The following is a 23,163-nucleotide window of genomic DNA, read 5'->3' as shown; positions in this document are numbered from 1 at the left end:
GATTATTCCATAATCTCTATAAATGCTCTGTATACTTTTTTCTTCAAAACACTAAAAATTCTTTTTTCCACTGTTTCACATAGGAAAACAGAAGGTTGAGTAAAAGTGGTTTTAAAACATAGAAAAATGTTTGATCTTTTTGTAAAAATGTAAGTTGTTTGCAAGCACCTTTCCTAGGCCAGCTAAACCAAAATCTTTCTGTTAAAATCACCTTAGCATTGCATTATCAGCACCTTCAGTGTCAAGAGAACCTGTAAATTTCATTATTTGTATCTTCAATGTCCTGAGGAATCCATGCATTTCTTAGAACATCAGCAGCATCATTCTGGGACATCTTCATCCTTTATGTGACAACAGTTTTATTTATGTAAATGAGTTCATCTTCACTAAGTTACTCCTAGGGTTATGTCAACAGTCCCAAAGTCACTAGCTCCCTGGCTACTCTCTCCTCAATTTTCACTTCCAACATTATCACTGTGTCACTGGTGCCTTTTCATGTTTCTTGGATAAATTCCCTTTTTCAATTCTTTTTTTCCCCCTAGGCAGGGTCTCACTCTAGCCCAGGCTGACCTAGAATTCAATTATGTAGTCTTAGGCTGGCCTCGAACTCATAGTGATCCACCTACCTCTGCCTCCTGAGTGCTGGATTAAAGGTGTGTACCACCCTGCCAAGCTCAATTCTCCATTTCTATAGACTGTCAGGGGGTTCTACAGCTAGAAGAAAACAGGGACCTGACCCACTAGGACTTTGTTACCTATGCTGTAAACAAGACATGCATAATGAATACCAAACAGACACTAAGATATGATAAAATTTGTCATCAGTCATAGATATACCTATTGTTACTATGATTTCTACAATTAATGTTAACAACAGAGGTAAAGAAATGGCTCAGCAGTTAAAGGCACTTGTCTGCAAAGCCTGCTGGCCTAGGTTTGGTTCCCTAGCTACCCATGTAAAACCAGAGCGGGGGGGGGGGGGGGGAGTATGCAAGCATCTACCATTCATTTACAGCAGCAAGAAACCCTGGTATCCTGCCCTAACACACCCACACAATACATAAATAAAAACACTTTATAAAAACAAAATTTTTTTATTGCTGGCAATAAAATAGTATTTTTATATGGTTATTTGTAGTTGATAGCCACAGTAACTGAAATGCAGCATTACTGTTTGGGGTGATGCTTAGCTGTATGTACTACACCCATGCAAAGGAGTTAGAGGATGCTATTTAATTTAAATCACCCATCTGCAGATGCTAGAAGGTGGTAAGAGGCAAGAAGCAGCAGCTATGACCTCTCCAAGATGAGGGACACAAAATAAGCTCCATTTTCCCCACATCTTTTTCCTCAGCTATGTTTGGTTTTCTTTTCTTACCTTTATTTTTACCATGAAACGATGATCCTCCTGCCTCCATCTCCTGAGTGTGTGCACCTCCACACTTGGTTTATGCAGTACTGAGGTGGGGTGGGACCCAGGGCTTCATGCATGCCCTGGAAGCAGTCTGCCAACTGAACTACATTTTTTAGCTCCTTGGAGTATTTTCTTCTGTGTGCATGCCCGTGTGTCTGCGGCATTCATACATATGTGTATGTGGGGATATGTGCCCCTGTGTGAGCATGCATATGGAAGGCAGAGGTTGACTTCAGATATCTTCCTTAGTTGCTCTCCATCTTATTTTCAGAGATAGTGTCTAGCACTGAACATGGAGCTCACCACTTCAGTTAGAAAGGTAGTCAGCAAGCCCTAGGATCCTCCTGTCTCTGCCTCCCCAGCACTGGGATTACAGGCACATAGCACACATCCAGCATTTTGTGGGCACTGGGGGTCTGCACTCAGGTCCTCAGGCTTGCATGACAAGCACTTTATCCACTAATCCATGAAGGACACAGAGGATAGAATGGAAGAGATGACTAAAAGTTGCTAATTTGCAAATTTGGGCATGGAGATCCTAAGATTTATCACCAGTGTATCAACAGCGCCTGGTTCTGGTCTTACTCTACTTTGTACAGCAGTGCTCTCAAGTTAGACGCCACTGTAGTTACCATTCTGCAGCCCCATCCAGAGCTGCTTGTGGTCTTTCTTCTGCATTTCATTGATGACTTGACTTTTATGCTTCAGGGCATCAGCTTCTTTCATACAAGACATAAAATGAGCTTCAATTGCATCCTTGGATGGACAGTGCAGAAGGTCCTTTTCTGGAAAACTCTATCATAGGAAAAAAAAAACCAGTATTATAAAAATACCTTCTTAAAAAAGCACTATATTTATTCTCCAATCCTCCAATATTTTTGGCAAACTATAGTTTATCATTTTGATAATTGTATTTGGCATAATGTGTACTCTTTCTAAGCAGTCCTTATTTTTGTAAGACTACAGGAAAAGGATAATGATTTTAAAAACAGCTTTTGTGTGTATATGTATCGAGACAGGATCTCACGTTCTAATCCAGACTGACTTTGAAATTATGATCCTCCTGCCTCAACTTCCTGAGTGCTAGAATCACAGGTGTGTGCCATCAAGCTTGCCTCCACCAAGTATCGCAAAGGACAGTGAAAGAAACTCACACACATTGATGGTAGAAATGCAAAACGATATAACTTCTTAGGAAAAGGATTTGGCAGATTTTTGTTGTTGCTGAGACAGTGTCTCCTGTAGCCCACATTGTTCTTGTGCGCCTGATCCTCTTGCCTCTACCACCCTAGATAGGACAGAGCATGGGCCACCACTTTAATCTGTGGTAGTTTTTCAAACAAGAGAAACACATACCTATCATCTGTCCTAGCCATTTCACATCCAGAAAAGAAATGAAAAAGAAATGAAAGTATATGTGCATACAAAGGTTTGCACATGAAATGACCAGAAAGTAGGTAAGTGAAAAATAATATGTGTTTATTAAAGAACAAATTAAATATACATTCTACCGTTTATCAACTAGATAATAAATGAATAAAGCACTTAAGGAGTTTAGCCAGATGAGATCACAAGCAGTCAAAAGACTGATGCAGAAGAAACGCAGTTCAAAGCCAGCTTGGGATATAGAGAGACACCGCCTCAACTGAACAGCAGCTTTTAAAGTCAAATAGCTAAATTTGCCTTCTGTAACTTCATTTCTGATATAATACATGCATATCAACTATTATATTCCAGTGAATTAGCATTATGATGGTTATGTCTGTTTACATTATTTTTCATCTCAAGTCTATAAATCAAGTTCTAAAACATCACTGAATTTACAACAGAATCCTAGTGCTGCAGGTGGCGCTCAGTGGTAGAGCACTGGTCTGGCTCCACCACTAGCAACACAAAACATATATAAATATACAAAGCATAAAATGGCCCCTCAGATATTACACAATTTTCTATACTAATAACAGTTTGATTATAAAATGAGCAGCTGAAATGTTTTTTATTCAAATAAAATACTTTGAGGTAACTTTTTTTTTTTTTTTTACCTAATTTAACCTAGTATTACTCTTAAACTGTTGTATGCAAGCTGATTATTTAAAAAGGAGTCCACACCTCTCAAAGCAGTGGTTGGAGAAACTTTAGGAATAACTGTTTCTTAGCCAGTGACTCTGTAAACAGAAAGGGCCTTGAGCTCTGCTTTTCCAGGCTCCCATTGCTTTGCAGGTTCCTAACCACAGCCAATGTGTGGCACCTGTAGCTGTCATCTAACAAGCACTTATGAGTAGCCTTAATGCAAAAGAGGGGCCTTTCAAGAGAGTGAAGGTGTCTGCACACAGCTACCCTTTGAAAGAATGCCTATTTCCTGTCTAGAAAGGCTTGGAGATCATGAATGACACAAGCTCAGTGAAAAGGAAGCAAGAGCAGAGAAAGGTAGAGATCTGCTTACACAGCCAAAGCGGCGGAATTCACTGTGGCAAAGAAGAAAGTGACAAATGTCTCAGCCAAAGCCCTCTCAGCTCCTACTCACAAAATGATCCTTTTTCCATGATTAACTTAAGATAGCACACAATTAAATTCCCAACAGCCCCTTGATTCATTATATTTCTAAACTTTTCTAGTGTGCATTAGCCATTGTGTATATGTACATATCTTTCTGACCCAAACAAAATTGTGTAGATAAATGTAAGGTTGACATCATGTTTATTCTTTCATTAATCTTCAAGGTCAGACATATGGCATGACAAATCTAATTTCACTTTTATAAACAGAATCACACAAATTACATGATCTGGTATCCTTCAGTGAGCACAAGGCTTTTGAGATGCTTTTGTGTAATTGCATATGTCAATAATTATTTTTTGCTAGCGTGTGGTATACATGGGTGTTTACGTGTTTGCACATCTGTACAGAGCCCAGAGGACAACCTTGATGTCACCCTTACATACACATCCTGCCTTTCTGAGACTGGGTTTCTTATTATACTAAGGCTCACTAATTAGGCTATACTGAGCAGCTAGCAAGCCCCAAGGATCTGCCAAGTTCTCCACCCCACAGCACTGGGCTTAATCCCTAGTACCCACGCCCAGCATTTATATGGGTACTAGGAACTGAACTCAGATCCTCATGCTTACAAGACAAGCACTTAACTGACTGAGCAACCTTCCCAGCCCAATTGATTCTTTTATATTGAACAACTGTCACTGAATGAAGATATCACTCACTATCTGTTTATCCAAAAACCTGTTGCCATCAGGATTGTTTCCAGGTTTTGCCTATGAATAAAGCTGCTATGCACTTTGTTATAAAGCTCTTTTTAGATATCTCATCATATTCTGTTAATAGTCAGCTGCAAGCAGAAATGCTTGGCCTAAGTCTAAGAATACAGTTAACATCACTCAAGACTTTCAAAATGTTATTTTCTTCAAGTGATAGAACAATCTGAAACTCCCACTAACAACATATGATAGCTCTGTTTACTACATATCCTCAAACTTATCATCAGTCATTTTCATCTGAGTCATTCTAGTAAGTGTAAAGTAATATCCCACTCTGGTTTTAATTTACATTTCCCCAATAACTAAAGATGGTAAGGCACTCTTTCATAGGCTCTTCTGTAAATTTTCTGTTCACATCTTTTGCAACTGACATATTAGGAAACAAGCTGAGAATAATGTGAATTGTGTTGTACTTATGCAAATACTGTCTTCAAGCAATAGCAGGTGTACAGACTTCTGCCCCAGCTGAACAAACCTGATGAGTGAGATGGGAAATCTGAAGCGAAATACATCCACTAGCTCAGCTGAGCAGGAGCTACACTAGTGCAGTCTAGCCAGGACAACTTCTCATTCCAGGCACTTTCCACAGCTTCACAAAAATTGAGCTCAACTCTCCCAATGCCTAGTGCCACATGCAAACTTTCACTCTTTCAACTTGAAATGAAATGTCATGTTTACTGTAGTATTTAGGTATTTCTGAACCAGTTGCCATGTGTAAAACTATGCTATATATTAAGTACCTAAACTAAAGATTTTTTGATTTTTTTTCCATTAAGTCTTGTGGTTTTATTGCACCATTTTAATAAGCACAGTGACCTTTTTTTCTTCCAAGGTGGCATGTCGCTCTAGCCCAGGCTGACCTGGAATTTCACTATGTAGTCTCAGGTTGGCCTTGAACTCATGGTGATCCTTCTATCTCTGCCTCCCAAGTGCTGGGATTAAGGTATGTGCCACTACGCCTGGTGATTTTTTTTAAGTTTTTTTGTTTATTTATTTACTTATTGAAAGTGACAAAGAGGGGGAGAGAAAGAGAGAGAGAGAATGGGAACACCAGGGCCTCCAACCACTGCAAACAAACTCCAGACATGTGTGCCCCCTTGTGCATCTGACTAACGTGGGTCTTGGGGAATCGAGCCTTGAACCAGGGTCCTTAGGCTTCACAGGCAAGTGTTTAACCACTAAACCATCTCTCCAGCCCTGATTTTTTTTTTTAATAGAAGATAGGTTAGAGCTAGGTATGGTGGTTCACACCTTTTAATCCCAGCACTTGGGAGACTGAAGTAGGAGGCCGGCCTGGGGATATAATAAAGTGAGTTTCAAGTAAGCCTGGGCTAGAGCAAAACAAAAACATAAACAAGAAAGAAAGAAAAGGGCTGGAGAGAAAGCTTAACAGTTAAGGCTCTTGCCTGCGAATCCTAAGGACCCATGTTCAACTCTCAAAAAAAAAAAAAAAAAATATACACACACACACACACACACACACACCCCTACTTACTTACTTACTGATTTTAGAGAAAGAATGGGCACAGAGGCCTTCTGCCACTGCAAATGATCTCAGATGCATGCACTACTTTGTGCATCTGGCTTTACACAGGTAATGAGGAACTGAATCTGTGCCATCAGGTTTTGCAAGCAAGTTCCTTTAACCATTGAGACATCTCTCCAATCCTGTTTTTTACTTTTTGTTTGTATGTTTTCTAGGTGGGGGTCTCTCTTTAGCCCAGGATAACCTGGAACTTGCTCTGAAGTTCCAGGCTGGCCTTGAACTCACAGAAATCCTTCTATCGTGACCTCCCAATTAAAAGGCATTAAAGGCATATGCCACCAAGCCTGGCTATTTTCTCATTTATGTTTTGAGACAAAGTCTCATTATGTAGTCCAGGCTGACCACAGTCTCCTTATGTAGCATAAGCCCAAAATGACCTTGGACACAAACTTCCCTGCCTCCACTTCCTGAGTGCTGGAATCACAGGCATGCAACATCATGCCCAGCTGTGACTAACGCTTTATACAGAAAACACTAAATGTTGCCTGGCTTTAAAAACTATCCAAATGAGTTAGTTATCAAAACAGAAGTTCATCAAATCTTTGGCCTTCCATCAAACCATTCCCATACTAGCTGTTCCTTTTACTCTCACACACACACCTACATCCAGGAATTTTACTGTTGCCTTTGATTCCTCAAAACATCAAATTTCAAAACTATTGTACTTAGTTCTAATATAAAGAAAAGGCATTTAGGCTGAGAAGATGGCTCAGTGGGGAAGGGTGCTTGCCACAAGCATGAAGACTTGACAGGGCTGGAAGCACCAGTATTTGATTCCCCAGACTTGCATCAGCAGCTGGTGTAGATATATATATGGATGGATATGTATACATATACAATGTATATATGTGCGTGTATATATATATACATATATATATACATACATGTGTGTATATATATATATATGTGCATGTATATGTGTGTGTGTTTGTGTGTGTGTATGTATGTATGTATGTATGTATGTATGTATGTATAATCCCAGTCCTATGGAGAGCAGAGACCAGAGAATATATGTGTTTATGCCCATTGATTAATGGAAGGAGTGAGGAAAGAAGGGAGGCAGGAAGGGAAAAAACACAATGAATGCACTTTAAAAAATTCTACTCCAAGCCAGGCGTGGTGGCGCATGCCTTTAATCCCAGCACTTGGGAGGCAGAGGTAGGAGGATTGCTGTGAGTTCAAAGCCACCCTGAGACTCTATATTGAATTCCAGGTCAGCCTAGGCTACAGTGAGACCCTACCTCGAAAAACCAAAAAAAAAAAAAATAAATAAATAAATAATTCTACTCCAGAGCCAGGCATGGTGTCACACGCTTTAATCCCAGCACTTAGGAGGCAGGGATCACCATGAGTTTGAGGGCACCCTGAGATGACATAGTGAATTCTAGGTCAGCCTGAGCTAGACCTGAGTGAGACCCTACCACAAAAAGAAAAGAAATTCTATTCTAGGGGTTGAAGTGATGGCTCAGTGGTTAAAGGCACTTGCTTGTAAAGCCTAGTGGATAGTTTCCATTCCACAGTACTCACATAAAGCCCGATGCATGAAGTGGTGCATGTGTCTGGAGTTCATTTGAAGTGGCTGGAGACCCTGGATAACCATACACAATCTCTCTCAAAAATACCTATATATGTTTAAAAAATTGGGGCTGGAGAGATGGCTTAGTAGTTAAGGCATTTGCCTACAAAGCCAAAGGAACCCGGTTCAATTCCCCAGGACCCACATAAGCCAGATGCACAAGGGGGCACATATATCTGGAGTTCGTTTGCAGTGGCTGGAGGCCCTGACATGCCCATTTTCTCTCTCTCTCTCTCTCAAATAAATAAATAATTTTTTTAAAAAAAAATTGGTGCACATCTTTAATCACAACACATGGGAGGCAGTGGCAGAAAGATTGTTGAGTTCAAGGCAAGACAGAAACTACAAAGTAAATTACAGGTCAGCCTGGGCTATACCTGAATCCTACCTCAAAAAACCAAATAATAATAATTCTACTCTATTAAATGTCATGTGTGGGACAAATGGGAATTGCTACTTAAACTGTACCTTAAAATGTACTGTGATGCTCCAAGGAAGAGCCGAGCTTGATGCAAGAAGATCAAACAGCAATCCAATTGGATAATGCCTAAAAATGAAAAACATTTTCAAAGTATTTATGTAACTTTATAACTGAAGCTCCATAACAAATGTCTCCATGTCACAGGCTTCACTGGTCATCACAGGAAGGTAGCTTTTCATGGCTACATGTCTGGGCTAATACAGACATTTCAGGTGTCAGATGTTCTTCTAACCTTGTCATTTCCTCTAAGAACCTCAATTATACACAGTGACATTATTGGAGACATTCTTATCAGCTGTTGCAGTCTCAAATTACCATCCCAGTGTTCATAACAGGCAACTGTTCTTTTTAAGTTTATTTAGGTTTGTTTGTTTACTTTTGAGACAGGATCTGGTTATACAGCCCTGGCTGGTCTGGTATTCACTACATAAACCAGGCTGGCCTCACACACACAGCAATCCTCCTGTCTCAGCCTCTTACAGGGAAGAAACACCACAACTGGAGATAGTTGGAGATACATATATCATTTGTTTTGTTATTTTTAAACTTTTGTGGGGTGTGCATGCATTTGTTACATGTATAAGTATGCCCATGTGCACTAGAGGCTAAAGGTTGATACCAGACATCTTCCTCATCATGCTCCACCTTATTTACTAAGGGAGGGAGGGTCTCTAATCTGGAAGCCAGCACTTACTGATTTGGCTCATCTAGCTAGCCAACTTGCCCCAGGGAGCCTCAATCTCTATCTCCTACACACTGGGGTGACAGGCAGGCCATCACATCTGCCCGTCATGTAGTGGGGACCCTCATGTTTATAATTTAATCCACTGAGCACCCCAGTCCCTTTTGTTTTGGGGATAGTGTCTCAAGTAGCCTAGGCTGGCCTTGAAATGTGATCCTCTTGCTTCAGCCTCCTAAGTATGAGATATATAGGTTTCTGACTACTTTTAAATTTAATATTTTAGAAAATTAAAAGCACCAAGACATGCACCTAAAAAGCATGCAAATATTCTATTCTATGGTTATTTCTACTAACATTATAGCATATAAATATCCAGACTTCTTTTTAAACTTTATTTTTATTTATTTATTTGAGAGAGGGGAAGAGAGAGAATGGGCATGCCAGGGCCTCCAGCCACTACAAACGAATTCCAGACGCATGCACCCCCTTGTGCATACGGCTTATGTGGGTCCTAGAGAATCGAATCAGGGTCCTTTGGTTTTGCAGGCAAATGCCTTAACCACTAAGCCATCTCTCCAGCCCTTTTATTAAACTTTATTTTTATTTATTTATTTGAGAGAGAAAGTGGCACAGAGAGGAAGAGAGAGAATGGGCGAATATCAAAACTTTTAACTATAAAAACATCTAAATATAGATACAGAATATCCCTTTAAAAAAAAATAAAGGAGCTGGAGTGTTGGCTCAGTGGTTAAAAACACTTGCTTGCAAAAAAGTCGGACAGCCTGGGTTCAATTCCCTACTACCCACATAGAGCCAGATGCACAGGGTGGCACATGCATCTGGAGTTCATTTGCAGCAGCAGGCGACCCTGGCACACTTTTAAAAAAAGTCCATTTTCAGGCTGGATGTGGTGGCACATACCTTTAATCCCAGTACTCAGGAGGCAGAGGCAGGAGGATTGCTGTGAATTCGAGGCCTGCCTGGGACGACAATGTGAGTGTCAGGTCAAGCTAGGCTAGAGTGAGAACCTACCTCAAAAAAGAAATAAGAAAAAAACAGAAGTCCATTTTCAAAATAACTTATAAGGTTCATAATCTTATAAAAATGAATGAAAAAGGTAAAAAAAAAAGACTAGAAATAACAAGAATCTACACACCATTTACAAAATGTTAAAGCTATCATACTTTCTAAAGAAAAGCTATACATAAGTTTTCACTAAAGCATTACCTTGAAATTTATACTTGAAATTACAGATACTCTATTCTCAGTCATTCAGTTACATCTAAGGGCAACATAAAGCCCTGGTGTGCCCACTCCCCCCCCTCTCTCTCTGCCTGTCACTCTCAAATAAATAAATAAAAATAAACCAAGAAAAGCAATCTTTTTTCCAGAGAATCACTAAAGTAGATTTTTCTGACTAAGAAGCACTTATTTCTGTAAAATGACCCAGAACAACAGTACTGTGGTATATAGATCAGCCTTTCATTTTCTGGACAGGTGCACAGCCTTTCATGTAACTTGGGCTGGCCTGGAGCTCACTATGTAGTTGCAGATGACCTCTGAACTACTGATCCTCCTGCCTCTGCTGCCCAAATGCTAAGATTATAGATTATTAGATGTGAGCCAATGTCCCAACACATTTTAGTCTTTTTTTAAAGTGTGCCAGGGTCTCCTGCTGCTGCAAATGAACTCCAGATGTATGTGCCACCCTGTGCATCTGGCTCTATGTGGGTAGTAGGGAATTGAACCCGGGCTGTCCGACTTTTTTTGGTTTTCTGAGGTAGGGTCTCACGCTAGCCCAGGCTGACCTGGAATTTACTATGGAGTCTCAGGGTGTCCTCAAACTCTTGGCAATCCTCCTACCTCTGTCTCCCAAGTGCTGGGATTAAAGGTGTGCACCACCATGCCTGGCTTAAATGAGATTTTTGAATGTGATTTATATAGTATTTTATACATGTAATAACCCCAGATGTTTTTGTACTTTTTCATATATGAGTTGTCTTAGAGATCTGTGAAGCATACTTTGACTCTACAGTTCTGTTTGTACTACATTCAAAGTAAGGCCAATTTACTGTAATATTTATTTATTTATTTATTTATTTATTACTTATTTATTTATTTATTTTGGTTTTTCGTGGTAGGGTTTCACTCTAGCTCAGGCTGACCTGGAATTCACTATGAAGTCTCAGGGTGGCCTTGAACTCACGGTGATCTTCCTACCTCTGCCTTCCACATGCTGGGATTAAAAGCATGTGCCACCATGCCTGGCCTACTGTAATATTTAAATTAGTTGGATTTCCAACTATAGTTGTACCTTTTTATTTTTAGTTTTTTGAGGTAGGTTCTCACTCTAGCTCAGGCTGACCTGGAATTCACTATGTAGCCTCAGAGTGGCCTCAAACTCATGGTGATCCTCCTACCTCTGCCTCAAAGGTGTGCGCCACCATGCCAGGCTAGTTGCAGCCTTTTTTGTTCAATAAAAAAGCAATCTTGCTTCAGACTTTAAGAGCTATCAGGTATGACTGTCACACTAATTTTTGTTAACATACACACTACATGAATGTTACATCCTCAAAATAGTGAAGAGAAGTCTTTACTAATTCCAGTTGACCCAGCTTTTATACAGAACCTTCTTAGAACTCCACTTTTCAAAACCCCGTTTGAGTCTTCCCTTCTATCTTAATGGTTGTCATTTTTCCCTTTTGGAATGGAGTTGATTTGAGTAGGTAACCATATTCTGAGAAACTAACTTAGAAGAGGGAAGAATTGGTCAATTTAAAATTCAAAAGTAAAACATACAAAAAAAAAAAAAAAACCTGGTTTTCCAGACTAAAATTCTGAAATGAATTTGAATAGCAGCATTATGTTTTAAGATTTTAGCAAAGTACAAAATGAAGTCTAGTATTTATGTTTAAATGCTGTGTTTATAGCCATACTTTAAAGCATTGTCGAAAGTTCCTGTGTTCTCAACATATGATTTTTAACTACCATCAATTTAATCCTTAAATTTAAAATAGCTGTGCCATGGTATATATGTTCAAATTTAAACCTTTTTTTAAAGTGTGACACATAAACTTCATGCAAGTTGGCAAAAGTGCTGGTACTAAAGATTATACTTGTTTCTTTTTACGTAACATGTTTAGTACTGAATCCTCTACCAAAAGGGGCTTCCTAAGATTAGTGATGGCATTATTTGTCCCAACGTCTACAACCTGTGACAGGAGTTTTTTACAGGGCTTCATGTGAACTATATTGTATTGGTTTTCTAAGTTTTTATTTTATTTTATTTATTTATTTATTTGAGAGCGTCAGACACAGAGAGACAGATAGAGGGAGAGAGAGAAAATGGGCGCGCCAGGGCTTCCAGCCTCTGCAAACAAACTCAAAATGCGTGCACTCCCTTGTGCATCTGGCTAACGTGGGACCTGGGGAACCGAACCTCGAATTGGGGTCCTTAGGCTTCACAGGCAAGCACTTAACTGCTAAGCCATCTCTCCAGCCCCTAAGTATTTTTAAAAAAGTAACAAAGATGTTTATGTACTAATTGTGATCAGAAAAGCCAGGAAAAGTTGATGGTATTCATTAGGTTTTGATGAAATGGATCAGTTCCTTTTAACCATTGTATAGTAAGGCTAAAACACTAACTTGATGTGTATTCAATTTAAATTGTTACATATTTTTTAATTGCCAAGAAAATAAACAGTTTTTGTACATTTGAGGGTTTTTTTTCCCCAGCAGCCTCCATCTTTATTGTTTTACTGTGGAGCTTTCCTATACCAAAAGAATGTTGGCAAAAGCAGCCTTCAGCACAAACACTTTTTTAAATGAATAATGGTAGCCTAAAACTTAGTATTTTTATAAAATGTTGTAATATTGTTTTCTGGATAATTGAAATAAAAATCTCATTGAATGCAAAAAAAAAAAAAAAAGCAATCTTGGGCTGGAGAGATGGCTTAGCAGTTAAGCACTTGCCTGCAAAGCCTGAGGACCCTGGTTCAAGGCTTAATTCCCCAAGACCCACATTAGCCAGATGCACAAGGGGCCACATTTATCGATTCAAAAAAAGTTTCAACACACAGGGGTGTATGCATCTGGAGTCCATCTGAAGTGGCTAGAAGCCCAGGCGTACCCATGTCTCTCTGTCTCTCTCTCTCTCTGCTTACAAATAAAAAAATAAAAATATTTTTAAAAAATTTCACTAGAGATATGTCTTTTACTGTTGCCAAAGAAATATCTTCCTAGCCGGGCGTGGTGGCGCACGCCTTTAATCCCAGCACTCGGGAGGCAGAGGTAGGAGGATTGCCATGAGTTCAAGGCCACCCAGAGATGACAGAGTTAATTCCAGGTCAGCCTGGACCAGACTGAGACCCTACCTCGAAAAACCAAAAAAAAAAAAAGAAAAAAAAATCTTCCTAAATTTTATACTTCAAGGTTTAAGATCTAATTTAGTCTCTTTCTTCCTTCCTCTTGTTTTTCCTTCAAATTTTACAGCATTAGGGATCACATCCAGGGCCCTGTATAAATTAGTTAAGTACTCCACCACTGAGACACATGCTGGTCCAGATTTGAACCATTAATAGAACTTACTACCAGTCTTCTTTATAAAATCTGAGAACAGGGCTGGAAATGTAGTTCAGTTTGTAGTTCTTGCCTAGCACACACAAAGCCCTGAGTTTGATCCCCAGCACTGCATAAACTCAACATACCTATATAATCCCAGCCCTCAAGAGTTGGAGGTAGGAGCAGCAAAAGTTCAAGGTCATCTACAGTAGGTTCCAGACTAGCCTGGGCTACATGAACACTTCACATATGGTAATAACAAACTTTATTCCTTAAACTACAATGTTAGAGCACCCTCTGCTGTCTAATTACATTACTCCACACAAGAAAATTTATGTTTTCAATTGGATTAACATTTCTTCTCTCTCTTTCTCTTTTTAGTATTTACTTATTTGAGAAGAGAGCATATGGGCACGCCAGGGCCTCCTGTCACTGCAAACAAACTCCAGACTCATGAGCCACTTCATGCATCTGGCTTTACGTGGTACCGGGGAATCAAACCTGGGCCAGCAGGCTTTATAAGCAAGCATCTCTTCAGCCCCGTGGAGTAACAGTTCTATTTCTCAGGCAGGTTTTTTTTTTTTTTTAAGTTAACAGTGCAAAGCACTGGGTTAGAAATGAGCCTCAGTGGTAGACTAGTAGCTTAGTATGCACAAGACACTGGCTTTGAACTTGATTAAATCAACACACTTGAGTATTTATCATGTATCTATTATAATCTGGGCAAATTAAAACATGCAATTAGGGGAACAGAGAGATGGCTTAGTGGTTAAGGCACTTGCCTACAAAGCCAAAGGACCCAAGTTCAATTCCCCAGGACTCACATATGATGCACAAGGTGTTGCATGCATATGGAGTTCTTTGCAGCAGCTGGAGATCCTAATGTGCCCATTCTCTCTCTGTGGTCCCCTCTCCCAAATAAATGAAAACTATATATATCTTTCAAAAAATACATAAAAATGAGCAGGAGAGATGGCTTAGCAGTTAAAGCACTTGCCTGTGAAGCCTAAGAACTCATGTTCAACTCTCCAGGTTCCATATAAGCCAGATGCACAGTGACACAAGTGCACAATGTCACACATGCGCACAAGGGGGACATGCATCTGGAATTTGATTGCAGCAGCTAGAGGCCCTGGTGTGCCAATTCTCTCTCTCACAAGCATTGTTAAAAAACTGGCGAGTCTGTTGGGCTTGCCTCAAAATAAATAAATAAACAAAATACATGTGCAGGGCTGGGGAAATGGCTTAGCGGTTAAGGCGTTTGCCTGCGAAGCCTGAGGATCCCAGTTCAATTCCCCAGGACCCACATAAGTCAGATGCCCAAGGGGGCACGTGTGTCTGGAGTTCATTGGCAGTAGCTAGAGGCCCTGGCACGCCCATTCTCTCTTTTGCTCTGCCTCTTCCTCTCTCAAAAGTAAATTAATAAAATATTTTTAAAAAAAACATGCAATTAGGGAATTAGAACATACAGAATAGAAGAAAAATGGGCAGGCAAGATTGCTCAGTGGTTAAGGTAGTTGCCTGCAAAGCCTTAAGGACCCAGGTTCAATTTCCTAGTACCCATGTAAGCCAGATGCACAAGGTAGCACATGCATCTGAAGTTCATTGCAGTGGCTGGAGGTCCTAGTGTGCCCATTCTCTCTATCTGTCTCTCTCTCAAAATAATTAAATAAATTAAATGAAAGACAGGGAGGGAGGGAGGTGAAGAGAGAGAAAGAGGAGAAGAAGGGAGGGAGGGAGGGAGGGAGGGAGGGAGGGAGGGAGGGAGGGAGGGAGGGAGGGAGGGAGGGAGGGAGGGAGGGAAAGAAAATTAAGTAGGTCAACAGGTATGGTGCCTTAAAGAGTCATGAACTGAAGCTCTCAAACAAGAGTTCTGCCAGGCCAGGTGAAGCATACCTGCAGTCTCAATACTTAAGAAGCTGAGACAAGAGGTCAGGAGGACTGCCATAAGGCTAAGTCCAGCCTGGACTAACAATGAGTCAGTCTCTGGTCATCAGTCTGGGCTACAGAGTGAAAGTCTATTCTGAGAAGGGGAGAGACAATAATGTGCATGCAGGAGCTAGACAGAGTGCATGTGTACAAAAGGAGAGCAAGACTTCAGAGGTTAGAGATACAGCTCATTATAGGAGAACATTTGAACCCCAACACTAAGGAGACCTACTTTCCAAAGGGATGATTACTACATATGGAAGCATGGTATATTTTAGCCAAATCATTGCACTAAAAGGAAAAAAAAAATGGCCCTAACATTGTTACTATCATATTCAGAATACAACTCCTAACATAAACACCATAACCACCAAGGATAGAGTTATCAACTGAAAGATGACTTAGCAATTACTTTTTTTTTTTTTTTGTTTTGTTTTGTTTTTCGAGGTAGGGTCTCACTCTGGCTCAGGCTGACCTGGAATTCACTATGTAGTCTCAGGGTGGCCTCGAACTCTCAGTGATCCTCCTACCTCTGCCTCCCGTGTGCTGGGATTAAAGGCATGCGCCACCACGCCCGGCTTAATTACTTTTAAGTTGAACTATGTTTCTCACATTTTCAAATTTCTCAACCAGGATTGGTTCTGCATGCATCTGGGGATATTTTAACGTTTTCCATTATCATGCTTGGGGTTGATTGTAGAGACCAGGACTACAACTAAGCATCCAACAGTGTAAGGGTAGCCCTTACAACTAACAAGGAGAAACCCTGATTTATAATAGTAAAAAAAGAAAAGCTGTAAGTTGCATGAGTTTTTATTTTCTGTAATATATATAATGAAACATAATTGAAATGCCCAGTTTTAATGTAGACCTGTTGTATACTGTGGTGGACTGGTGCTGATGGCAACTGAGGTGGTATAGCCTTGCTGGGGGTAAGTTGTGGAGGGCAGGATTAGGGGTAGTATGATGGTTTGATTCAGGTATCCCCCATAAACTTAGGTGTTCTGAATGCTACGTTCCCAGCTGATAGAGATTTGGGAATTAATGCCTTCTGGAGGGAGTGTATTGTTGGGGACGGGCTTACGGGTGTTACAGCCAGTTTCCCCATGCCAGTGTTTGGCACACCCCCTGTTGCTATTGTCCACCTTATGTTGGTTGGGGTGAGGTCCACCCTCTGCTCATGCCATCGTTTACCCTGCCATCATGGAGCTTCCTGTTCGAGCCTGTAAGCCAAAATAAACCTCTTTTTCCCACAAGCTGCTCTTGGTTGGGTGATTTCTACCAGCAATGCGAACCTGACTGCAACAGTAAAGTGGTACCAAGGAGTAGGATTGCTGCTAGACACCTGACTGTGTGGCTTTGGCCTTCTGGAACTGATTTTCAAGAGGAATGTGGAAGAATTTGAAACCTTGGCCTAAGAGGTGCCTTGCAGTGCTGTAAGTACAGCTTGATGGACTATTCTGGTCAGAGCTAGAAGGCCTGAATGCAGTAAGAACTATGGACTGTGAGGTTTGGTTTATGAGGGTGAGAAAGAGCTTTGCCTGTACGAGCTTAGCAGTTTGTGTGGGAAGCTTGCTCTTATGCCCATGTCCTGAGAAGTTGTGCAGGGTTGCTTTGCATAGAAATGAACTGGTCTGAACAGAGGTGTATGGCACAGAAAGAAAAATCTTTGGGTGAACTGTTGCCCATTCAGCTGCAATTGAGAGATTACAACCATTGAGATTGGGCCAGCTGACTTGTACTGTGGCAACAGAAAGAACATAGACTCTTTTGACAGGGCCTGAGTGCTCAAGGAGTGTCCTGTTCAAAGTCTGCTTTATTCCCCCCTGGATTAACAAATTGGCACTCTACCTGGAATTGTGGAGTATAAGAAATGCAGGAAAGAGAGGGTCACTGAGTTTGCAACATGGTCTTGTGCTCTGGAAATGGCCATGGGCAGTGTGAAGCAGGTTTGCTGGATGCCTGCATGGAGACCCAATAGAGCAGTGAGGATGGACCGTAGGTTGCAGTGGAGACCCAGAGGAGATGCTGGGACAACGAGATGGCTACTAAGGAAAGCTGCCAACACTGATGAAGTTTTCCAGGACTGTGAGTAGCCTAGCTGGAAGGGCGGAATGGGAATGCCAGAGACTTGGGGCTGGTTAGAATTATTGGACTTGGAGCTACAAAGTTTGGTATTTTCCCTGTTTATTTTATTTTATTTTATTTATTTTTTTTATTTTATTTTATTTATTTATTTATTTTATTTTATTTTATTTTATTTTATTTTATTTTATTTTATTTTATTTTATTTTATTTTGAGAGCAACAGACAGAGAGAGAAAGAGGGAGACAGAGAGAGAGAGAGAATGGGCGTGCCAGGGCTTCCAGCCACTGCAAACAAACTCCAGGCGCATGCACCCCCTTGTGCATCTGGCTAACATGGGTCCTGGGGAATCAAGCTTCAAACCGGGGTCCTTAGGCTTCACAGGCAAGCCCTTAACCGCTAAGCCATCTCTCCAGCCTCTGTTTAAAATCACATATTGCTTGAGCATTTCTCTGCTATGCATGATGCCATCTTTTGCAGTATGACTGTTTATTCTGAGCCATTATGGGTTTTTTGAGGTCCTTTTTTTGGTATTGTAATAGGTTCACTTAAAAGATCTTGGCAATGACTGAGATGGGGAGGTAATATGATGGAGAATGGAATGTCAAAGGGGAAAGTGGGGGGGAGGGGTATTACCATGGGATTTTTTTTAATAATCATGGAAAATGTTAATAAAAATTAAATAAAAAAAAAGGAAGGCAAGGCTCAGGGTCCATTACAGAAGAGGTGGCAGAAAGAATGTAAAAGCCAAAGGAAGGGTAGGACTCCTTACAACGTGCTTCCTCCAGACACAAAATGGCCTGCATATCCATGACCTCACAGTGCCTGACACTACCTATACAAGACCATCATAAGAGGAGGAAAAGATCATGACATCTAAATAAAAGAGAGACTGATTGAGAGGGGGAGGGGATATGATGGAGAATGCGTTTAAAGGGGAAATTGGGGGTGGGAGGGCATTACCATGGGATATTTTTTATAATCATGGAAGTTGTTAATTTAAAAAAATGAAAAAATAAATGCTGATCTGACCAAAAAAAAAAAAAAAGATCTTGGACTCTGGGGATGTATGAGTATCATTGGAATTGATAAAAATATGGGGACTTTTAAAGTTGGACTGAATGCCTTGTATTTTATATCCTGTATAGGTATCAATTTATGGGGGCCAGGGTGGAATGTGGTGGTTTGATTCAAGTGCCCCCATAAACTTAGGTGTTCTGAATGCTAGGTTCCCAGCTGATGGAGATTTGGGAATTAAAGCCTCCTGGAGGCAGTGTATTGTTGGGGGCGGGCTTATGGGTGTTACAGCCAGTTTTCCCATGCCAGTGTTTGACACACTCCCCTGTTGCTATTGTCCACCCTATGTTGGCTAGGGGTGATGTCCACCCTCTGCTCATGCAATCGTTTTCCCTGCCATCATGGAGCTTTCCCCTCGAGCCTATAAGCCAAAATAAACCTCTTTTTCCCACAAGCTGTTCTTGGGTGGGTGATTTCTACCAGCAATGCGAACCTGACTACAACAGGTATTACTGCAGCTCCCCTTTGCTAGAGTTCAACTCACTCTCCTGCTGCTGTTTTCCACCTGTTGTGGCAGAGGTGACATCCAGCCTCTGCTCATGCCATGCTTTCCCATACCATCATGAATCCTTTCCTCCCATCAGATGCTTTTTCCGGGGTGCTTTGTCCCAGCAATGTGAAGGTGACTCCAACACATACCTAAATCTATCCTACTGCTACTCACCCACAATCTTTCCTTTTCCACCTCCACTACTCTCCAAATCATTGCTCCTTTCATATTTACTTTAAGCCACTTTCCCATTTTAAACCTCCAATTCTGAGAAATAAAAAGAAACTGAGTTACTTTATTCTAAGTCACACCAGGCCTACTGGGGAGGCTGAGGCAATAGGATTCAAAGTTCAAGGACTGCCTGGGATTCACAGCAAGTTCAAGGACAACTAGGCCAACCTGGCCAGGCCCTGTCTCAAAATTTAAAAAGCAAAGGACTAAGAGCTGGGCATCTAATGCCTATAATCCCAACACTCAGAAGGAGGAAGCCTACACATCTCAAAAGAAAGATTGAGGATGTAGCTCAGTGGTACAGGGTTTGCCCAAGATGCACAATGCCCCAACACCAAAAAAATTTTTAAATGGAGTCACCAGAATGTGTGATATATAATCAGGAAGCTCAGTAGTGCAGTGTTGGTATTTTTTGTTTGTTCTGATATTTGGGGAGAGTTTTATGGAACTCAGGTTAGCCTCTAACATGCTGGCTTCAGTACTGATTTAAAAAGGAATGTTAGAGCCAGGCATGGTGGTGTAGGCCTTTAGTGCCAGCACTCGAAGGCAGGAGTAAGAGGATCACCATAGAAAGAGGAGGAGAAGGAGGAGGGGGAGGAGGAGGAGGAGGAGGAGGAGGAGGAGGAGGAGGAGGAGGAAGAGGAAGAGGAAGAAGAAGAAGGAGGAAGAGGAGGGAAGAGAGGAGGAAAGAGGAGGGGAAGGAGGAGTGGGGGAGAAAGGGGAAAGAGGAGAAGGGAGAGAGGAGGGGGGAAGAGGAGGAGGAGGAGAAGGAGAAGAAGAAGGTTGGACTGGGGATGTAGCTCAAGGCCCTGGCTTTGATCTCTAGTATCATTTATAATCTCAACACATGGGAGACTTGAGGAAGGAAGATTGCTATGAGTTTCCATAAGCCTGGGCTACAACATAAATACTAACTTGTATGCTTGTAACCCCCTGGAGAGCTGGGGGTTCTATCCCTCTTCAGATTTCATCAGCATGAAGTTTACTCCTGGTGAATTAAGTTCTTAGATTCATGCCAGCTACACTCACTGATACAAGAGGAGCTTCCTTTCATTTCCTATGTCTTTCAAAAACTTTTCTAATGTAATATTTCCAGACTTGAGAGCAAATTTTCTTACCCAATTTATATTTTTCAGATTTCATTTAAGTCTTGTCTTAACCTGTAGTTTTTTATTAATGCAAATGGAAGCATATTCTAGCATGTCAACTATTTTTTTGTTGCCCTCTCTTTGTAATTTCTCTTTTATTAAATGAACAATGAATAAAACTCCAAATAGAAGAAGTAGCAAAAAAGCTATCCATGCATAAGCCCAGTTTACAACTTATATTTCAGCAGTCTTGAAAATAACATGCTAAGGGCCAGGTGTAGTGGCAACACACCTTTAATCCCAGCACTCAAGAGGCAGAGGTAGGAGGGTCACTGTGAGTTTGAGACAACCCTGAGATTACATAGAGAATTCCAGGTCAACCTGGTCTACAGCGAGACCCTACCTCAAATAAACAAATAAAATAAATAAAAATAAAAATTTTTAAACAAAACATGCTAGCAAAATTATTTTTCATACAAAAATAAAATGAGCTGAACATGGTAGTGCACATCTGTAATTATAGTGCCTGGGAGGGTAGAGGCAGAGGATCAGAGTACAAGATCATCCTCAGAAACATAGGGAGCTCCAGGCCTACATGAAAGCCTATCTTAAAAAAATAATAGAGCTAGAAATATAGTTCAGCTAGTAGAATGCTGTCCTAGCCTACACAAAGTCCTGTGTTCCTTCCCCAGTACGACAGAAAATCTGATATGAGGGTGCATGCCTGTAATCCTAGAACTCGGAAAGTAGAGGCAGGAGGATCAGAAGTCAAGGTCATCCTTGGCTACATTGTGGGTTTGAGGTTAACCTACAGGAGACACTTATCTCAATCAATCAATACTAATTCCCTAAATCAAGACTTTATGACACAGTGACCAACTCAGATGTGCAAGTCACTTTAGCTAATCATATGTATGTAAAAATAGGGTATAAATACCTTGCAGACAAAAAAAAAAATTGAACAGTGTCCCAGACATGACATATTTATGAGAAGCTTTTGATATATCTGCAAAAGGACAAAAATAATCAAACGTATTATTTTAACATATACAGTATTGTATAGCAAATTCCTCCATATCAATAGGTTAACAAGTCATGGAGAACTGAAACTTAAAGGTCACAGGACCACTTCCCAAGGCTATAGGAGCAATGTTGCATAGCAATTCTCTCTTGAGGGGAGGCGGGAGTCAGGAGATCAACAAGTCTGAGAAAAAGAGTCACAAGACCCCTCTCTGAGGTTATATAAAGGGTAAATAACTGCTTGGGAAGACCCTTCTATGCCACCTGCCCTGTCTAGAAAGCTGCAAGTCATGCAACCCCTCATCCTGCTCTATAAGTAACCCCAATAAACTTAGTGGTCTACCAAAAGTGGTGGTTTAGGTGCAATCATACTTTGGTCTGTTATCTGTGTACTATCTGAGGTGAATAGAAATGTGTGTGTATGTTCCCAGGAAAAAAATTTCCCAGAGAGACAGGCAGACAGACAGACACGGGGGGGGGGGGGGGGAGAGAAGGGGGGGGGGAGAGAAGGAGGGAGGGAGGGAGGGAGGGAGGGAGGGAGGGAGGGAGGGAGGGAGGGAGAAAGAGAGAGACAGAATGAGAAAGCTCACTATGAAGCCCTGGATGGCCTGATACTCACTAGGTAGACCATGCTGGCCTCAAACTCACAGCAATGCTCCTGCCTCAGCCTCAGTGCTAAGAATACAGTATGTGCCACCAGGCCTGGCTTCATTTCTTTTTTCTTTCTGTTCTCCCCTGCCATCCTCCAGGCAGGGTCTCACTGTAGCCTGGGTTGACCTGGAACTCACTCTGTAGCCCTCGGTTGCCCTTGGACTCATGACAATACTCCTACCTCTGCTTCCCAAGTGCTGGGTCTAAAAGCATGGACCACAACACCAGGCCCTCATTTCTTTCTTTCTTTTTTAATTTATTTATTTGAGATGGTAGGAGGTTGAGGAGGAGTAGAGAGAGAATGGGTGTAGCAGGGCCCTCAGCCAGTGCAAAAAAAAAGCAACTCCAGATGAATGAACCACTTTGTGTAGCTGGCTTATGTGGGTCCTGCGAATTGAACCTGGGTCCTTTGGCTTTGCAGGCAAGTGCCTTAACCACCAGCCACCTCTCCAGCCCTGCTCATTTCTTTTTCAATAGAACTTTTTACAACTGTTTTGTAGCACCACCTTTTAAAGACAGCATATATTTAATGCCTAGTATTGAAGAAAAATTCACTCACCATTTTAGCGGTGTTCCTTCATATTCAAACCATATCTCACTGATATCTTCTTGTCTCATGACCTTCTGAAAGTGCTTCTTTACTTTGTCAGTTACCAAGGTCAAATAACTTACTCTTGGCAAAAGCAACTGAAATGAAAATTTGTAAAACTATATTTATTTACTAGTCAGTTTTTTCCAAAACATATACGCTAAGTAAGTTTTTTAACTAAGAAAACCCACCATATTCTTTGTACCATTTCGACTACCCCACACAAAAATCAACTGCTTTTTATAAAATATAAAAGGCTAAAGGTTAAGATGTTAATATTTCTTACTGGGTCATTACTTTTAAGTAGACCTTACTGCATACATGCCTGCAACAATCGACACAAATCTTTATTTCTTTCTTTACCATTTTACATGGAAATACATTGTAATTATGTCATACTAATAAGGATACTCAGTAGTTCCCTCAAATTTAATTTAAAAACTATTTTGATTCACCTGAGTTTATCACCTCT

General features: G+C 40.9%; 1 protein-coding gene across 5 annotated transcripts in view; it reads right to left on the bottom strand.

Annotated features, from left to right (window-relative positions):
- Atg5 (autophagy related 5) overlaps positions 1-23,163 on the bottom strand; it is a 133,065-nt gene that overhangs the window by 73,199 nt on the left and 36,703 nt on the right. For 4 of the 5 annotated variants that reach the window (XM_045155291.1, XM_045155288.1, XM_045155290.1 and 1 more), the window contains exons 3-5: positions 22,662-22,789; positions 8,277-8,355; positions 2,047-2,209 (exon numbers count right to left, since the gene is read on the bottom strand). In XM_045155291.1, the coding sequence (XP_045011226.1) occupies positions 2,047-2,209; positions 8,277-8,355; positions 22,662-22,789 (370 nt within the window). Of the gene's footprint in view, positions 1-2,046; positions 2,210-8,276; positions 8,356-22,661; positions 22,790-23,163 lie in introns of those variants that run through there. The other variant, XM_045155292.1, reaches the window with a different exon arrangement.

The sequence above is a fragment of the Jaculus jaculus genome, chromosome 7 (assembly GCF_020740685.1).
Source record: "Jaculus jaculus isolate mJacJac1 chromosome 7, mJacJac1.mat.Y.cur, whole genome shotgun sequence".
NCBI classification, from domain to species: domain Eukaryota; kingdom Metazoa; phylum Chordata; class Mammalia; order Rodentia; family Dipodidae; genus Jaculus; species Jaculus jaculus.
The sequence above is the reverse complement of the archived record's forward strand: the minus strand, read 5'-3'. Positions and strand labels throughout refer to the sequence as shown.